This window comes from Podarcis bocagei (assembly GCF_964188305.1).
Source record: "Podarcis bocagei genome assembly, chromosome: 1".
NCBI lineage: Eukaryota > Metazoa > Chordata > Lepidosauria > Squamata > Lacertidae > Podarcis > Podarcis bocagei.
In genome coordinates this window covers 86,019,281-86,037,478 of record NC_138125.1, presented here as the reverse complement: position 1 = coordinate 86,037,478, position 18,198 = coordinate 86,019,281, and the positions used below count along the sequence as shown (strand labels likewise).

Genomic DNA, 18,198 nt, shown 5'->3' with positions numbered 1-18,198 from the left:
GTTTAACCCACAGCGCCACCCGCGTCCCGAGAAAGGCTCCTTAGCCCTCATCAACTGTCATGAATGAGCCAGCCCCCAGGGAAAGTTTGCAGCCAGCTCCCAGTGAAGGACATAACCAGGAAGAGAGAGGGAGAGTTAATTACAAGACAGGATGATTATAGCTGAAAGTCAACTTCCCTGCCCTTAGGAATGTAAACTGATAGCCGAGTTGCAGAGAGTCAGCTGGCAGCTTGCCAGCGCACTAGTGGAGGACAAAATGTAGGGGCTAGAAATGAAAGCAGCTCAGAGAGCGTGAAGGACCACGGTAGTACTGTTTCAGAGAATGAGGAAGGGGTGGGAGCTGACCCCCTTAGTTCAAGGTCCAGGGGCATAAGGGGGGTCTGCAAAACAGAATACGTCACAAGAGGAAGTTCGGCTGTTTCTGGTCTTGCCGGAAGCACCCTCCTTAGTAGGGACATCTTTGATTTATAGATGGACAGCTGTGATCGCCGCTCCAGTGAACTCTGTTTTTGCAATAAATCTTCTAGTTAATTAACTACACCCATTTGTTATCAACACTCCCTGACATCTACACATATTGAAGGCATTGGCATGTTGAAGTTGATATTGATTTTGCTGACTAATGCAGCTTCCGTCTGTGTGTTGATAACAGGAAGATCAACCCTGGCAAGCTATTTGAGATACCATCTTCTTTCTGCCTATTTGTGACTTTCTAATAGCTGGATAGTTAACAGCGCACACCACCATTTCTAGATTCTTCTGGGTGGCCTCGCAAATGGAAGATAACAGGAATGCAAGATGCAGTTTATAAAAAAGCCTTTTAAACCAGGTTTGGTTCCAAGTAAATCTGCTGCCCTTGAACTTCATAGAAATCAATGAGATTTTATGGTTAAATAAAGTTTGCTTGAGTTCTCCAGAACATAGGACTAACCTTTTTTCCCTCTGGATCAGGAACATGGGCAGGGAGGGGCAGGTGCCCCCCCATCAATAAAAATCAATAAAATTATATAGCTAACTTAGGTTCTGTCCCCCAACAAAAGCCTGCCCCACCCAAAACAAAAATCCTGGCTAAGCCCATGATCAAGACCATTGTATTCCTTTTGGCCAAAAGAGCTTTTGCACATATGAGTCTTCAAGTCAGCAAGTGCAGTACAGTATTCCTTTGAGACCTTTGTCCAAATGTAGCCACTTTCTCTTGGTGCCATTTCCTCTCATGGCAGATGTAGTGTTTTTTAAATTTTACTTCAGAAAACATATGCCAGCATTTCTCTGGACTCCACATTTTTTAAAAAAATATTCTTGCTTGATAATGAGATTTCAAGGTTAAAGTAAATTCCACTGAGTTCACCAGAACTTGGGCACAACCCATCTTCCATGGATTAGGGCCATTGCATATAAAATATCTTTTGGCCAAATGAATTTGCACACTTCTGAGACTTCAACTCAGGGACCGCTGGATTCCTCAGAGACGTTTGTCCCAATATAGACACTTTGTCTCAATACCATTCACCCACACTGCTGTACGAAAGGAAAAATAATACGGTACTTTGCCCCTTTGACTCAAGTCAGAGGCAATGTTTATTTAATTTTAGTTCAGAAGAGGCATGACATCATTCTCCTGATGAGACATAAATTCTTCACATTGCCCTCTCTTACTGTGGAAAGACTCTTACTTACAAGGAAAGCAAGGAAGGCAAGTAGATGCTTTATTGTACTGGCAGACTTAGGCAGTCAAACATTTTAGGTAGGTAGTGCTATTTTTTAGTGATAGGCAAACTATATTCATTCAAAGAGTTGAAGATCAGACATCAGAACTCATGATATCAGTGGGTGATGGGCAAATTTCCATGTCACAATCTTGAATCCCTTATCAGTAAAAAGGGACTTTATACTGTAGCTTTCGGTTTTGCAGTAGAAATACTATATCATCTTCACAATATACATTGTTGTGATGACTTAATTTTTAAATCCATTTAGTTTTCAACTCTGTATTAAAACCCATTCCACTGATTTAAAATTCAGTTGTGGGAATGTATAATGTAGGTTCAGTTACTGTTTATAACAATTATTGCATGTCTGCAATACACTGGTATCATTATGTAAATTTCCAACCTATTTATTTCTATTAAACATTGACAGATTTCTCAAATAACTCTCTTACCCTAAAAAGGTCTGGTATTAAGAGGAAGTGAAATTTTGGAGGGTAGTCTTGTTAGATGATACCTGTTTTATTGATATTGGGACTTTCCTCTTTCATCATGCATTTTAATGAAAAATTAATGACATTTTTCAATGAAAAATATTTTGAAAAATCTTATTTTGTCAGTTGAAAATAGCTGACGAAAAAGCTGGAATAATTTGTATCTGGTTTTATAAAGTTTAACATTAGAAAACAAATGGACATTGACTGGATTAATATATTTTAATAGCAAATTCATGCTGTCTTGATGTAGCCCAAAGGGTACCATGCACACCAGGAAAAGGTATAATCTGATGTAGGAAACCCTGACATTAGCAGAAGAGGACAACATCTTTAGGTGGGATGTTTTAGGTGGAGGGAAACTATCAAACTCAGCATGCCATGCAATGCTGTCTCACTGTGGAAAGGAGTGAATAAAACACCGTGGGGGGACATTGCAATATTATGTTGCAGGGCACACTTGTAGTTTTAAGAAAGACAACAAATGTCTGAACATTGAGGGAGCCTGGCCCCCTTAAAACTGATACCAAGGGGACCGAGGTGCCTACGATCCCCTAGACGTGGGGCGTTGGCACCATGCTTCCTGACTGGCTCTCTTATTAAAAACAGAACTACCCTTAGGTTACAAACTGAATGATCCCTGCTCTTGCTCTTGTAACAAATCTGCTTTTGTTTTCTCCGTGCTTTAGATATGCAATTTGAGTGGCAATGGAGAAAGCCAATATTACAAAAACAAGAGATTTTTACTTCACAGAGCTGTCTGATCTCCCAGAAGTGCAAATGTTTCTCTTTGTAGCAATTCTGCTGATTTACTTGATCACTCTGGCCGGGAATGGATCAATCCTCATGGCAATAGCGACGGATGTTCACCTCCAGACTCCCATGTACTTCTTCATCAGCAACCTGTCTTTCCTGGATGTCCTTTGTCCAACTGTCACTGTGCCCAAGATGCTCCAGGTCTTCTTGTCAGAGGACAAGTCAATATCATTTGTTGGCTGTGTATTACAACTCTTCTTTCTGATTGATGCTGTGGGCACTGAAATTTTATTACTCTCAGTGATGGCATATGACCGCTACGTGGCTATCTGCAGTCCCTTGCACTACACAAACATCATGACAAAATGGCGGTGTGTTCAGCTGGCTGCAGGGACCTGGCTAACCGGCTTCATCAGTTCCATGATTCATACTTCATTGACCTCTACATTATCCTTCTGTGAGCCCTATAAAATTCATCAATATTACTGTGATATCCCACCGTTAATGGCTGCCTCTTGCTCCTCTACCTACCTCCCAGAACTGGCTGCTCTCCTTGTGGGTGGCATTTTAGGAGGTGGTGCATTCCTGGTCACTCTGATATCTTATGTCTATATAATCTCTACTATCTTGCGCATGCAGTCCGCTGAGGGAAGGCGCAAAGCCTTTTCTACCTGTGGTTCCCACTTGACTGTAGTTTTCCTGTTTTATGGGACCACCATTGCCACCTATGTTCGCCCCACCTCCAGCTATTCGCCCAAACAGGACAGAATTATTTCCATGTTGTATGGGATTGTTACTCCTATGCTAAACCCTATGATCTACAGCCTGAGGAACAAAGACGTTAAGAGAGCCTTGGTCAAAGCCCTCAGCCTTAAAATATTTTCATGAAATGGTTAGGTTCTGTCTTTCCTGTCCTTCAATGCTCTCAGAATATGTTGGACTTCTGAGCACATTCTTGACTAATACTTGATTGATCCTTTGAGAGGGAAAGCAAATTAAGTCTTGATATCAGCCCTGGTCCAGATTTTTCTCAGTTTCCGCCTGACATATTTTAAGGGAGTAGAATACACAGCCTTTAAAAGGGTTTATCCTGGGTATTTAAACTGTTGTTTTCATAAAGATTATAAGTCTAAAGCCATGACTGTTTTTGGTGTTCAAATTAGTTTTCATTGAAGATTCCATGGGGTTAGTTGTACATTTGTGGGTTCACACTAGTTCACAGTCTTACACCTGGAGTAACAGCAGCAGCAGCGGCAGCAGCAACAACAACAGGCCTTAATATTTGTGAGTACCGATGGTTCAAACTCCTTGCATCAAGGAATTCTGGAATCAGGAGCTTCAAGCTGTCTTCACGTAGTGCCTGAGAGTAAGTCCACCTGAATGCAGTGGGAGTTACTTCTGAGTGTAAACATTTTATAAAAAATATTTGCTCCAATTCTTCCTTTGTTTATCTTTTACTCTCACTATATGTAATTCCCCCTGGCACTGTAGCCCCTATGCTGTAACTCATCTGCATCTAGACTGTATGCTCCTTGACTCAGCAACCCTCTTGCTCATGTTTCTCTGAAAAGTGTCATGTATCCTAATAGAGTTATAAAAGTATACCTAAACAACTCAATCTTCTTAATACAAATTGATAATGTTTGCAGATGATATTATTCTGTTCATCACAAAACCTCACAGTTCTGTTCCAATATTACTGCAAACCATAGATGTTTTTGGCAATATCTGTGGATATACTATAACCTGGTCCAAATTGGAGTTGATGTTAATAGGAAATAACCTTTTTGGTTCAACCGTTTAAACAATACTAATTTTGTATTTGCATAGACAACATTAAATAAAACATGTTTTTTCATTGTCCTATATTGAAATATTTTTGGCAGAAGGTAACTGAAACTATCAGAACTGTATGGAAAACCTTACATTTACAGAGCAAAATATCTTTTTTAATTATATACACAGCACATGGAACCTTACAAAGGGACAATATGAGTGGACTCTTCGTGCCCTTACCACAGCAAAAAGACTGATTAATTGGAAAAATAAAAATGTGGCTCCCTTCTACAGTTGGATTGAAGACTTCCACAAACTCACAGTATATGAACAACTTGCATATAAACGCAGACTTGACATGGACAAATTTAATGATATTTGGAGTCCATTCTTACAAATACTGTAATAGGTTAAGATCTGGTGAAGTACAATACAGTGGTACCTCTACTTACGAGCACCTCTGGTTATGTATCCTTTGGGATATGCATGTGGAAAACTTGTGGCTGTCATTTTAGGAGGTGGTGCTTTCTTGGTTACACTGATCTCTTATGTCTATATCACCTCTACTATCTTGCGCATGCAGTCTGCTGAGGGAAGGCGCAAAGCCTTTTCTACCTGTGGTTCCCACGGGACTGTAGTGTTCATTTTCTTTGGGACCACCATTGCCACCTATGTTTGCCCCACCTACAGCTATTCACCCAACGGGACAGAATTGTTTCTATGTTGTATGGGGTTGTTATTCCCATGCTAAACCCTATGATCTACAGTCTGAGGGCATTGGTCAAAGCATTTCACCTCCAAAAATTTTCATGAAGTGGCTAAATTCTCTTTCTTCTGTCCTTCAATACTCTCATATGTTTGGCTTCTAATCACATTCTTGACTAATATTTGACTGATTGATTAAAAGGAAATAAAATCTGGTTGATATCCTCCTCCGTTTCCACAGGACATCTTTTAAAGAGAATAATACATGGCCTTTTGTTTTGATATAGGGTAAAGTTTTGACACCATGACTGTTTTTGCTGCTCTGATTTGTTTGCATAGAAGTTTGAGTGGGTTAATTGTGCATTTGTGGGTTCACACTAGTGCACAACATTACATCTGGGGTAACAGCAGCAGCAACAACAACAGGCCCTACTATGTGTGAGTACTGATGGTTGAAGCTCCTTGCAACAAGAATTTTTGGATTCAGGAGCTTCAACCTGTCCACACTAACTGTAGCAGCCTTGCCGGAGACACAGTGGGAGTTACCCCTGAGGGTTGCAGTGTAAACATGCATAAAAAGCATTTGCTCCATTTCTTCCTTTGTTTCTCCTTTACTCTCACTTTATCAAATCCCTTCTGCTATTGTAGCCCCTGTCCCACAACCCACCTGCCTCTAGATTGTATGTTCCTTGAGGCGGTATCTCTCTTGCTTATGTTTCTCTGTAAAATGTGTATCCTAACAGAGTTATAAAAGTATATTTAAACAGCTCCATCTTCTCCCACACAAAAAGAATGGGAAGACATTGCTCTTGGAAAAACTATGAACAACTATGTATATTTTAAAAGTGAAGTTGTTGTTGTTATTTATAAAATCTGTTAGCAACTTGCAACCAAACAAACAGACAGGAACCCTCTCACATAGATACATTAAAACCAAGAGGAAAAAGAAATACATTAACAACATACCACCCACTTCTAAATGGCCACTAATAGTTAAAGACCAAAGGCCAGGTTATAGAGGAAATTTTTGCCTGGTAGCTCATGCTTTGCTTGCACATGATCCCAGGTTCAATCCCTGGCACCTCCAAGTAGGCATTTGGAAAATATCCTGCCTGAAACCAGGGGCAGCTGCTGCCAGTCAGTGTACCTACTACTGAACAAGACGAGTCAGTGGCATAGCTCAGTGGAAGGTTGTCTTCCATGTACCTATCATTTTAATTCTTCTAACGATGATAACCAATACCTCTCTTTATATTTATGTTGAGATGTGAAGCAAGTAACTTGTGGTAGCACCATGTTTATATCTCCCCGCCCCCAGGTACATCTGGTGACATAGGTGTCTACTTTTCAGCACCACTTTGTCAGTTTTCTGTAGGGGCTTGACTTGATGTGACTAGCTGTAAATTGCTGGTATTCCATCTGATGTACTATATAGGTTGTAATTTCGTATGTGAATGTTTTGCTTTTGTTTTAATGGAATTCATGTTTTATGTTGTAAGCTGTCCTGGTATCATTAATAGACTAGAAATTGAAATCATAATATTAAAAACGCTAAACAATCTGAATGTTACTCAAAAAACTATTCCATCCTTCCTTCTTTGAATCATGGAATCACTAAATTAAGTCTTCTTGAATTTGCAATAATTTTGGGAGAACTCAGCTACCCTGAATGAGGGTCATAGGATTCAAAACACATTTGGGCTAAATAAGTTTTCTCACTTGCAACTTCAAGTCAGAAACAGCAAGGTGCCCCAGAGACACTTGTCCCAATGTAGACACTTCACCTTAATGCCAGCTCTCCCCATGGCAAAAGCGGGAGTGGAGGGGGGAGAAGGCTTTCCCCTTTTGCCAAATGGCAGTGGCAATATTTCTTATATTATACTTCAGAAGATGTACCTTTCTCTTGACTCCACATAGGTTCTTCACATTGCCCTCTCCTACTGTGGTGCTACAGATTACAAGGAAAGCAAGAAAGGCAAGTGGGTGAATTTCATTATACTGGCAATCTTAGGCAGTCAAACATTTTAGGTCTGTAGTGCTGTGTTTTTTAAAAAAATTGGATTCATACTGTATTCATTCAGTGTACTAAAGATCAAAGATCAGAACTGACTGAGACATCAGTTGATAATGTTGGGCAAGTTTCCATTTCGTAATTAAAAGTCCCCTATCTGTATAATGGAAATGTTGGTGGGAATGTATAGAAATATGGTAGGTTTAGTAAATGTTAGTAGCTTTGAATATATTGTTGTCATTACCCAAGATTTAAATCTATTTGTGAGAATGTATACTGTAGGTTTAGTGGTGGCAGTCCAAAAATGATAGTATCTTTGGCATATACAGTGGAAGCTCAGTTTTCATGTGTCTCGGAAGCTGAACGTTTCGGAACCTGAATGCCGAAAACCTGGAAGTAAATGCTTCTGTTTTCAAACATGCCTTGGAAGTTGAATGGCTTCCACTGCGTGTTTTTCAATTTTCTCAATGGAAATTGCTGGCAGCCCATTGGGCCTCGGTTGTCGAACGTTTCAGAAGTTGAACGGTCTTGTGGAATGGATTACGTCCGACAACTGAGGTTCTACTGTATCAGCTGATGTAGGAATCCTTGAATTTTGCAGAACTGGGCAGCATCTTCAGGGCAAAAAGCTTTAGGAGGTGGGTAACCATCAAACAGCCTGCTCAGTGAGCATGAAATGCTAACTTGCTGTTTGGGATAAGGTGGAGATAGAAAGGAGTGAATAGAATGCTATGGCTGGACATTGCAACATTGTGTTGCAGGTCAAACTAGTATATTTGATAAAGTTAATAAATATAGCTGTTAAATGCTAAAAGCAAGATGCGGCCATATATATCTATATCTATATCTATATCTATATCTATATCTATATCTATATCTATATATATATCTATATATCTATATCTATATCTATATCTATATCTATATCTATATCTATATCTATCTATATATGGTTGGATAGTGTTCTCGAAGCTACCAGCATGAGTTTGACCAAACTGCGGGAGGCAATGGAAGACAGGAGTGCCTGGCGTGCTCTGGTCTATGGGGTCACGAAGAGTCGGACACGACTAAACAACAACAAATATATATATATATTGCGGTGCAATATATATATTCGAATCATACAATCGTAGAGTTGAAAAGGTCCCCAATAGTCATCTTGTCCAAACCCCTGCAATTTAGGAATATCTTTCAGGCTTTGGTACTAATGTATTACCCATCATTCCAATGGTCTCTAAAATTTTGAACAGAATAATTTACATTACATAGTATATGATACAGTTTATATTATTAAAGTATTATTTTCATCAAGTCTGCATTCCTTTGCCATAGGATTGTGCAGATCTTCCTCTGCATGAGCAGAGAAAGAGAGATATTTCAGTGGAGAGGGATCAGGGAGGTCTCCCTTCAGAAGCATACCCTCCAACATTTCTCCGATGAAAACAGGGGCACCCATAATAATAATAATAATAATAATAATAATAATAATAATAATAATAATAATGTCCTGCCTATCTGACTGGATAGCTTCCAACATATATAAAAACATAATAAAACATTAAACATTAAGAAACTTCCCTATACAGGACTGTATTCTAAAGGTTGTATAGCTATTTATCTCCTTGGCTCGGGGGTTGCATAGCTCCATACCCTCCAACATTTCTCCAATGAAGACAGGGACATCCCAAGGAAAAGCAGGACATTCTGGGATCCAATCAGAAACTGGGACGGCTTCTGTAAATCTGGGAATGTCTCTGGAAAATAGGGACACTTGGAGGGTCTGCAGAAGCTATTGCTTCTGTGCCTGCTGTTGGTGCTCTGAAAGTGGTGAGGGAAGAGATGGGGCCTTCTGGGGTTTTACTGGGGGTGGGTAAGGGATGGTTTCAGATCCCCTGCACCCAGTGCTCTGCAACCAACACCTTCCTTGAAGTTAGTGTTTGTACTTTTTCCAAATGGAATAAATGAGAGAGAAATTTCTTTAAAAAAAATATCCCTCTGAAAGGAGAGTAAAAAGGAATATCAACACTGCCAGTGGTGCTTCATGGTGGGTGGTGGCTGTGGAAGCTCAGGGATGATGAACTGGGTCTGCACTAAGAGACAGCCAAGATGGCAAATCATTTCACAGTGAAAAGTAAATATGACCTTGTTTCAAACAATGTTCAATGGAATCTGTTTTGATATTTTGGCAACTCTCTTCCACTCAGCTGCCAGTTCCTCTTGGCCTGCTTGGTAGCCGTGTTTTTGGCAGGGTACAAGTTCTATGTGATTAAAAGTCAAATGGTCTATCAGTTATACACTCCTGCTCACCAAGCTGCTAACCCCTTTGCAAACTCCTACCTTCACACCTGGCCTAACCCCTGTTAAAGGAGGGCTGGTTGGAGGTGCTTCAGAGAGTGTGGTTTCCACCTTTAAAGCATCAAGGTTTAACAGAGGAGGTAGCTGCTTCAGGGCTATTTGCCAAACTGTTGAAGCCTTCCCTCTCCATTAAACCTTGCTGCAGTCACATTTTACAGACGGTGCCTCTCATCCTCATTTAAGAAGCTCACTTGGACCACCTTGCTGCTCACTCACTCACTCACTCACCTACCTGTCATTGTGTCATCATGCAGGAGTTGGTGTGGCCACTATGTGAATCACAGCATGACGACAGTGTTATTTTTTTTGTATCTAGGAAGATATAGACCTACTTATTGTTAGCAGAGTCACTTGAGTAACAGAAGTAGTATCTGGAAAGAAGAGAAACTGAGAATACTTCACTTAGTAAACTGAACAAGAGCAGTATATAATATGAGGAGAAATAAGCAAAGGTCTCTTCATTCAGGCCTAGTACATGCCAAGGAGACATACAACTACACAGGGGGAAAACTCATTCAGAACAGCACAGCAAATCAGAACTCAGTAACGATCACAGCATTCTGATTCATTGCAAGAAAGCACCTACATCTCTCCTCTTGGTTGGCTGTCTTACTAATGATAGAATTAACCCTTGGGTTACAAATTGAATGATCCCTGCTCTTTGTCTTCCAACACCTTTAACAAATCTACTTTCTCTCTGTGTGTATTTTAGATATTCCAATTGATTAATTTGATTGGCAGGAAGATGGAGAAAGACAACATCACAGAAACAAAAGAATTTTACCTGATCGAGCTTTCTGATGTTCCGGAAGTGCGGATTTCCCTTTTTCTAGTGTTTCTGCTGATCTACTTGATCACTCTTGCAGGGAATGGGGCAATTATCTTGGCAATAGCAACAGAAGTCCAGCTCCAGACCCCCATGTACTTCTTCCTCAGCAATTTATCTTTCCTGGATATTCTTTCCCCAACTGTCACTGTGCCCAAGATGCTCCAGGTCTTCATGTCAGAGGACAAGACAATATCATTTGCTGGCTGTGTATTACAACTCTTCCTTCTGATTGATTTTGTGGGCACTGAAGTTTTCTTGCTAGCAGTGATGGCATATGACCGCTATGTGGCTATCTGCAGTCCCTTGCACTACACAAACATAATGAGCACACGGCTGTGTATGCAGCTGGCTGCTGGGACCTGGCTAGCTAGCTTTATCCATGCCTTGGTTCTTACCTCGCTGACCTTTACATTAACTTTCTGTGTGCCCAGCAAAGTTAACCAGTATTACTGTGATATTCCCCCACTGGTTGCGATTTCTTGCTCCTCTACCTACATCTTTGAACTGGTCCTTCTTGTTGTGCCTGGTATTTTAGGAGCTGGTGCTTTCCTGGTCACTCTGATCTCTTATGTCTATATCATTTCTGCTATATTGCGCATGCAGTCTGCTGAGGGAAGGAGCAAAGCCTTTTCTACCTGCGGTTCCCACTTGACTGTAGTTTTCCTGTTCTATGGGGCGACCATGGGCACCTATGTACGCCCCACCTCCAGCTATTCCCCCAAACAGGACAGAATTGTTTCTATGTTGTATGTGGTTGTTACTCCCCTGCTAAACCCTTTGATCTACAGCCTGAGAAATAAGCAAGTTAAGAGGGCTCTGGTCAAAGCACTCGGCTTGAAAAGATTTCCGTGAATGGGCTCGGTTCATTTTTTCCTGTTCCTCAGTACTATCAAAATGTGTTGTTTAGCCCATTCAGAAGTATCTCTCAGAAATCCCCAACACTGCACACAGGTCTGTTTTTAAGGGAGAAGGCCACATGGTCTCCTCCCTCTTTCTTTTCATTTGTCCTGCACAAAGTGAGAAAATCACTTTTGTATGGTGGTCCACATTCCCTCCACGGCTGTAGCAGTAAGCAGGGACAAAGCAAAAGACGTTAACCTCTCTTTCTTTTATTTTAAGTGGCTATAAGGTTTTAAGCAGGCCTGACACTTGACAAGTCCTCGTGCTCCCTATTGGGCAGGTGGTGTTGCGGCCTGGCACCATCTCCCCTGCACAATCCTGTGGCAGTGCTGGGTGCAGGACCTAGTCAGATCATAGCCTGCCTGAAAATTGGCCAATCACAGGCGGGCTGCTGTGCAGGACCTCCCTGGGGGAGGGGCAAACTGCACTGGGGGGATAAATACAGAGCCTGCCCAGGCCTCTTCACACACTTTGTCGGAGCTGTGTAATTCCACTCCATTGGAAATAGGCCGGTTCTGCTTGTTTTATTATTTTAGAAGGAAAATGTGAAAACTCCCTAGGGAATGCAGCAATGGTCTCTTGCTGTTTTAAATGGCACCACCTGTCATGTACAGTAATAATAATAATAATAATAATAATAATAATAATAATAATAATAATAATTTATTATTTGTACCCTGCCCATCTGGCTGGGTTTCCCCAGCCACTCTGGGCGGCTTCCAACAAAGATTAAAAATACATTAAAATATCACACACAGCCCTGAACAGGGCTGCCTTCAGATGTCTTCTGAATGTCAGGTAGTTGTTTATTTCTTTGACAACTGATGGGAGGGCATTCCACAGGGCGGGCGCCACTACCAAGAAGTCCCTCTGCCTGGCTCCCTGTAGCTTTGCTTCTTGCAATGAGGGAACCACCAGAAGGCCCTCGGCGCTGGAGCAGAATGATGGAGGTGGAGAAGGTCCTTCGGGTATACTGGGCCGAGGCCATTTAGGGCTTTAAAGGTCAACACCAAAACTCTGAATTGTGCTCGGAAACGTACTGTGTATGTCCACAATTTACACAGGGGTTACGCTCCAGGGACGTTGCCTAAAGCCAAAATTGTGTATAGTCAAACCCCATTGTGTTCAATGGTAGGAAGGATTGCCAAAGGCATTTTTTCTTGGAATCCCATCTGCCTTCCTTCCCCTGAAGGAAAACTGAATGTGGACAAGTTAAATGCACATAAATTATGGGATTACTGTACTCATTTTTAAAATGAGACTGTTTCCCTTTTAACCTTTTAGGTACTAATTTGGATAATTTATTGTTGTTCTGTTGTTCTCCCCTTGCTTGCCTCAGTGTGTGTATTTTGCTTTCTCAGAGAATTGTCCAGCATTTTTGTTGTTTATTCTTTTTTTCTGGAGGGGGAGGGACTAATAACTATGTTCCCTACCAGATCCTCACTTCATCTCTGAGGAGTGCGTAAGGGTTGGGGGGGGGGAGAGAGAGGAGAGAGAGCCCTTGTTAGGATAAAACAAGATTGCTCCATCTACCACGTGACAGCCCTTTAAATATTTAAAGATGGCTATCATATCTCCTCTCAGCCTCCTCTAAACATACCCAATTCCCTCAACTGTTCCTCCAAATGCTTGGTTTGCAGACCCTTGATCATTGTGGTCGCCCTCCTTTACACATATTCCAGTTTGTCAATATCCTTCTTAAATTGTGCTGCCCAGAACTGGACACAGTATCCCAGGTGTGGTTTGACCAAGGCAGAGCAGAGGGGGACTATTATGTCCCTTGATTGGGACACTCATTGGCTAAAAACATTGAAAGGTGGGAATGGGCTATTTTTTTAAATAAATAAAAAATAAAGGTCAGAGTATTAGCCCTCAGATAGGCATGGGCCCTAGTGCAATGACTTAAATTGTACCATTATAATCTGACCATGATTATGCTGTTTTTGCTTAGGAAGGGAAGAATGGGAAAGGAGGGCTAGTAAACCCCATTTCACACAAGACCCATAGTCAAAGAGTTTTGACTCCAACTTAAACACTTTTAGAACAGATAGTCATTGTGTACTCTGAAGCATCAGTGAATGCAGGTGTAATATGAGTAGAAAAGGATGTGACAGACATTACTGACTTCAGTGGTTTGGCACCTGAAGCCCTCTTGTCCAGCAGGAAATTTGAGCAGGTCAGGACAGTATGTGGAGCATCCTATGGAACACCCATGGCTAGTAAACAGAGGGGAGAAGTCATCTCCATGACTAGTGATGGGGGAGAAATACAATTCAGTTTGCATTCAAAGGCGAACCCATCTAATTTGCACTTTCTGAAACATTGAAACACACTGATGTCTCGAAATTTGCATTTCTCTGAATTTTGCAGTGCAGTTATGTGATGTGTACAAAAATGCATAGATTAGGGGAAAGTATGCCTACAAATGCATCATTACTGAAAACATCATACAAAAATCCATGAGAGAAAATTGATTTTCAAATTTGTGTAAATCAGATATGGGGAAATTCAAACTAGAATGCTGCAGGATTTTCATGAGGACTTTAAAAAATACAAACTGATGTAGAAATGTGGACAACTGGAAATATGAGAAACTTAAATTGGCAGATTTGCTCATCTCTATCCAAGGTACATCCTATAGGGGCTTGAATGACCAGTTGGCTGGCCATCCTGCCACTCCAAAGGTGACAGCTGCCTTTCACCAGAAAATCCAATAGATGGATAACCACTTGTGGTGGTGGAGGCTGTACAGATGGTCATCCTTTTCCCAGAATGTGTCATTCATTAAGAGTGCAAGAACAACAGAATCAGAGACATTTGGCCACAAGTGGCCACTGTAAGGGAAGGTGCTATTGCTAGAAAGGAGGGAGGAGGAGCCCAGTTTGGAGCAATGCCATTGTTAAGACTTGTTGCATTCTTTTGTCTCTTGCTATTAGTATTGAATAAAACTCATTAAAAAGGACTTTACCTTGTTTCCCCTGCTCTTGCTGCAACTGGGGGAGAAATAGCTTTCCCGTAGCCTTGACAATTCCCTTCCAAGGGAAGCCAACATGGTGCCCTCTCAAAGTTGTGGTTTATATCACCCCTGAGCATTGGTTGATGGGATCTGGAGGGCACCCCAGGTCTTTATTACTAAACACAGCTCCGAAATGGTAATCAGTGTAGCATTTATCTCAGGGTCACAGAATCATAAAATTGTAGAGTTGGTCAACTGTAATACTACTATTTTTTAAACACAGGACCAGGGTTGCACTTTATTTAAACCATACTATAAAAACAATTTCTTCCCATCACTCTCTTCAAGGCCCCCTTCACTTCTTTGTTCCTCAAGCTGTAGATCAGAGGGTTCAGCATAGGGATAACAACAGCATAAAAAACTGACACCACTTTGTCATAGTTCAGAGAATGAGCCGAGCTGGGTTGAAGATACATGAAGAAGAGGGTGCCATAGAAAATGATCACAGCTGTCATGTGTGAGGCGCATGTGGAGAAGCCTCTTTGACTCCCACCTGCAGAGTGTTTCCCAAAGATGGCGGTCAGAATGTAGACATAGGAGACGATGATTGCCGAGAGGGAACTGCATAAGTTGATAGCAGATAGAGCTAAAAGCTGGATTTCCTTCGGTCGAGTGTCAGAGCAGGACAAAGCGAGAAGCGGTGGGTCATTGCAGTAGAAATGATTGATCACATTTGATCTGCAGAAGGACATCTGAAAAGTCAAGGCTGTTTGAACCACTGAACTCGCAAAGCCATAGATATATACAGCGGCCACTGCTGCAGTGCAGAACTTCTTAGACATAACTAGATAATAAAGCAATGGGTTGCAGATGGCCACATAGCGATCATATGCCATCACAGACAGTAGGAAGAATTCAGTCATCACTAGACCATCAAACATGTAAAACTGTGCTGCACACCCAGCAAAGGAAATGGTTTTCCTTTCAGCTAAAAGGTCCCATATGGCTTTTGGAGTAACTGCAGAAGAGTAGCTGGCATCCAGGAAAGCCAAGTGACTGAGAAAGAAGTACATTGGGGTTTGTAGCTGTTGATCCATCCTGATCAAGATGATCATCCCTAGATTTGCACCCAGAGTGATGGTGTAAATCACCAGGAATGTGATAAAGAGGATAGCTTGCAATTCTGGATGATCTGTGAATCCTGAGAATATGAACACAGTCACTTGGGTTTGATTTTCTGCGGTCATTTATTCTAGGTCTTTCCACCTGCCAGGGAGAGGTAAAAATGGAAACTTGAAAGGAAGAAAATAGCTAGACTTGAAGATTTATTTGCAGCACGAATTGCAAATTTGATCAACTGGAGCTAACCAGCTTCCAAATTCAAAAGTACATTTCAAACATACAGGATAGAAAAGGATGTGAAATGGACATCATAGCTTGATTTCTGTTGTCACTGTGCAATGGATCAAAGAGTTGATCTCTGTGCTTGCTTTTCAGCAACTCTAAATGGGAAAAGTACTCTTTTAAAATCTTTAGTTAGAAGGATAACATTAGAAGCAGTGTGAGCTGGGAGGGAGTCTGATTCCACTTTGCATTATCTTTCTTATTACGGCAGAGCTGCAGAAGAGTTCTACATAGCACTGTTACTCTGAAGGTGATGGTGGGACTTTTTCAATGTTGTCATAATCATGACAAATGTGGATCAATAATCAAGCTGTTGTGCATATTCTAATTCTGGAAAAATACATTTGATCTAGTGACAGTGAAAAAACCCTCTCCCTCTCTTTCTAATTTTATTTTCACCTACTTTCATTTCATTTTTACTATCCTCCCTTCATTAAACGATACTTTACAATTTGGGCTGATAGGTCTTGCATTATCTCCCTTTTCTTTAACCCCCTTTCTTTTGCTTATCCTTTTCTTGCTCAGATGTTTTGGAAGCCTGCTTTTTTCTTTTTTCAAAAAAAAGCTGGGTTTTGAGTGTGCATGGTGCTTTATAAATTGATTATAAAGCTATTACTATAAAAAGACTGCAATGCAATTTGGACCACTTGAATTTCTTTAAGCTGCAAACTGTTGTGAATACCGAGTCTTACAGACTTCAAAGGGAAATATCTCTATGAATTTTCTCATTTGCTGTGAGAAATAAGCTGCAAACATAGTAAAAGTCCCTTCAAACTTCAGCCTTCCACCCAGAGGTTGATAATCGATCCAATGCCTGAGCCAAAGTCTACCTATATCTGTATTCAATAAAGGTGTGGCCGCCTTTCCAATCCCAGAAGGTTGTCGTGTCAAGTTTGTTCCAAGTATCATTGATCAATGTCTTTGTCCATGAGGGTGGGGGGTGCTGTGAGTGGATCTGCAATAAACTTTTTATTTTTCATGGAAAATGTGGATAATATCAGTGGGAGTCAAATGGCATCTTTGGGGTAAATACCAGCAGGTTGGAGAAAATAGTGCCCAGAGAAAAGGCCAACTCACCTTCCCATGGTCCTGGAAACACACGCATGGTAAATACATTGTGTACCATGGATCTTACTCCAGCTTAGGTTCTAGAACTTTGAAATGCAAAACTACACAATATATCACCCCAGTATTAATACTATTGTTAAATTACTCCAACTGTGTACATTTACCCCATACAAAAGCTCCTCATATATCCAGATCACCAAACAGACATACTACTTCTGTTGAAATATTTTTCATAATTTGCAAAAGATGGAAGTAAACACAGAGTTAATTACTGTCAATGACAGAGAAGAACAGCAGGAACCTTTAATTCCTAATCACGGGCTGTCACAAAGTTATTACCCAAGACCCACCTGATCTAAGTAATGCAAGTTACAGCAGAAAAACCAGGTAGGGTAGAATTAATAGAATGGGGTATTTATAATATCTGCTTTAGATAATCTCTTGAGTACTTTATGCCTTGAACTCAATTAAAGACACACAGCAATTAAAATGAATGCACAGGGCACCATTGTTTACTTTTCTTCACTCCCTTGGGGTTTCCAGTTTATTATATTCTCTTATTTGGATCGAACGATATGTTACACATGAATGTATGTCTCAGAACCTTGACACCTGTTTCATTTATGGCAGGGATGGAGAACCTGCGCCCTGCCAGCTGTTTTTGCACTCCAGTTCCCATCAGCCCCACCCAGTATGACCAATGGCTAGGGCTGGTCCGCCCATAAGGTGGGCTGAAGCAGCCACCTTGGGCAGCAGAATCCCATGAGGCAGCACCCATGCGGACACTTCACCCATCCTGCCATTGCCACAGTTGTGCAACTGTGGCAGCTTCTGGTGACGTCTTGTGGAATTGCATGCTGAGGCCCCGTGACCCACAGTTCCCTCTGAAAACAAGGGAAAGTTGGGTGTTGTGTCTGAAAAAAGAATGACATATTGAGAAATGTTCAGTAGCTAGTGAAAGAGAATGGATAGGATCTTGAGCAACAATGTCGATGCAAGGAATCACAATGAAATAACACTGTGACACAAAAATGCTCTGACTTCCTTGAAGTGATTATCACGTTGTAGAATGTGGTCATAGCTGATTCATTGTAACTCAGTTTAAGGATAAGGTCATCATTATTGAGAAGATATGCATAAAGATACTAGCATCCCAGATGGGGTCAGACTAAGTTACGGGGTCTAACTTTCTTTGTTCATGTAACAAAACTATGTAGTTGAGGGAAGAACTGTAATTC

The 18,198-nt window shown here is 41.1% G+C and overlaps 3 protein-coding genes across 3 annotated transcripts; 2 read left to right on the top strand and 1 right to left on the bottom strand.

Moving 5' to 3' along the window:
* Nucleotides 1-2,908: 2,908 nt before the first annotated feature.
* Nucleotides 2,909-3,844, top strand: LOC308573147 (olfactory receptor 5V1-like; the record flags this gene model as incomplete). Its single annotated transcript, XM_081169820.1, has 1 exon — nucleotides 2,909-3,844. One exon carries the CDS (start codon nucleotides 2,909-2,911, stop codon nucleotides 3,842-3,844), a length of 936 nt encoding a protein of 311 aa, XP_081025946.1.
* Nucleotides 3,845-10,548: 6,704 nt separating this feature from the next.
* Nucleotides 10,549-11,645, top strand: LOC308573132 (olfactory receptor 5V1-like; the record flags this gene model as incomplete). The annotated part of the gene is made up of 1 exon (XM_081169819.1): nucleotides 10,549-11,645. The coding sequence occupies one exon, from the start codon at nucleotides 10,549-10,551 to the stop codon at nucleotides 11,482-11,484; it is 936 nt and encodes a 311-aa protein (XP_081025945.1). The 3' UTR covers nucleotides 11,485-11,645.
* Nucleotides 11,646-14,790: 3,145 nt separating this feature from the next.
* LOC308573025 (olfactory receptor 5AP2-like) lies at nucleotides 14,791-15,735 on the bottom strand (the record flags this gene model as incomplete). Its single annotated transcript, XM_081169691.1, has 1 exon — nucleotides 14,791-15,735. One exon carries the CDS (start codon nucleotides 15,733-15,735, stop codon nucleotides 14,791-14,793), a length of 945 nt encoding a protein of 314 aa, XP_081025817.1.
* Nucleotides 15,736-18,198: the final 2,463 nt, after the last annotated feature.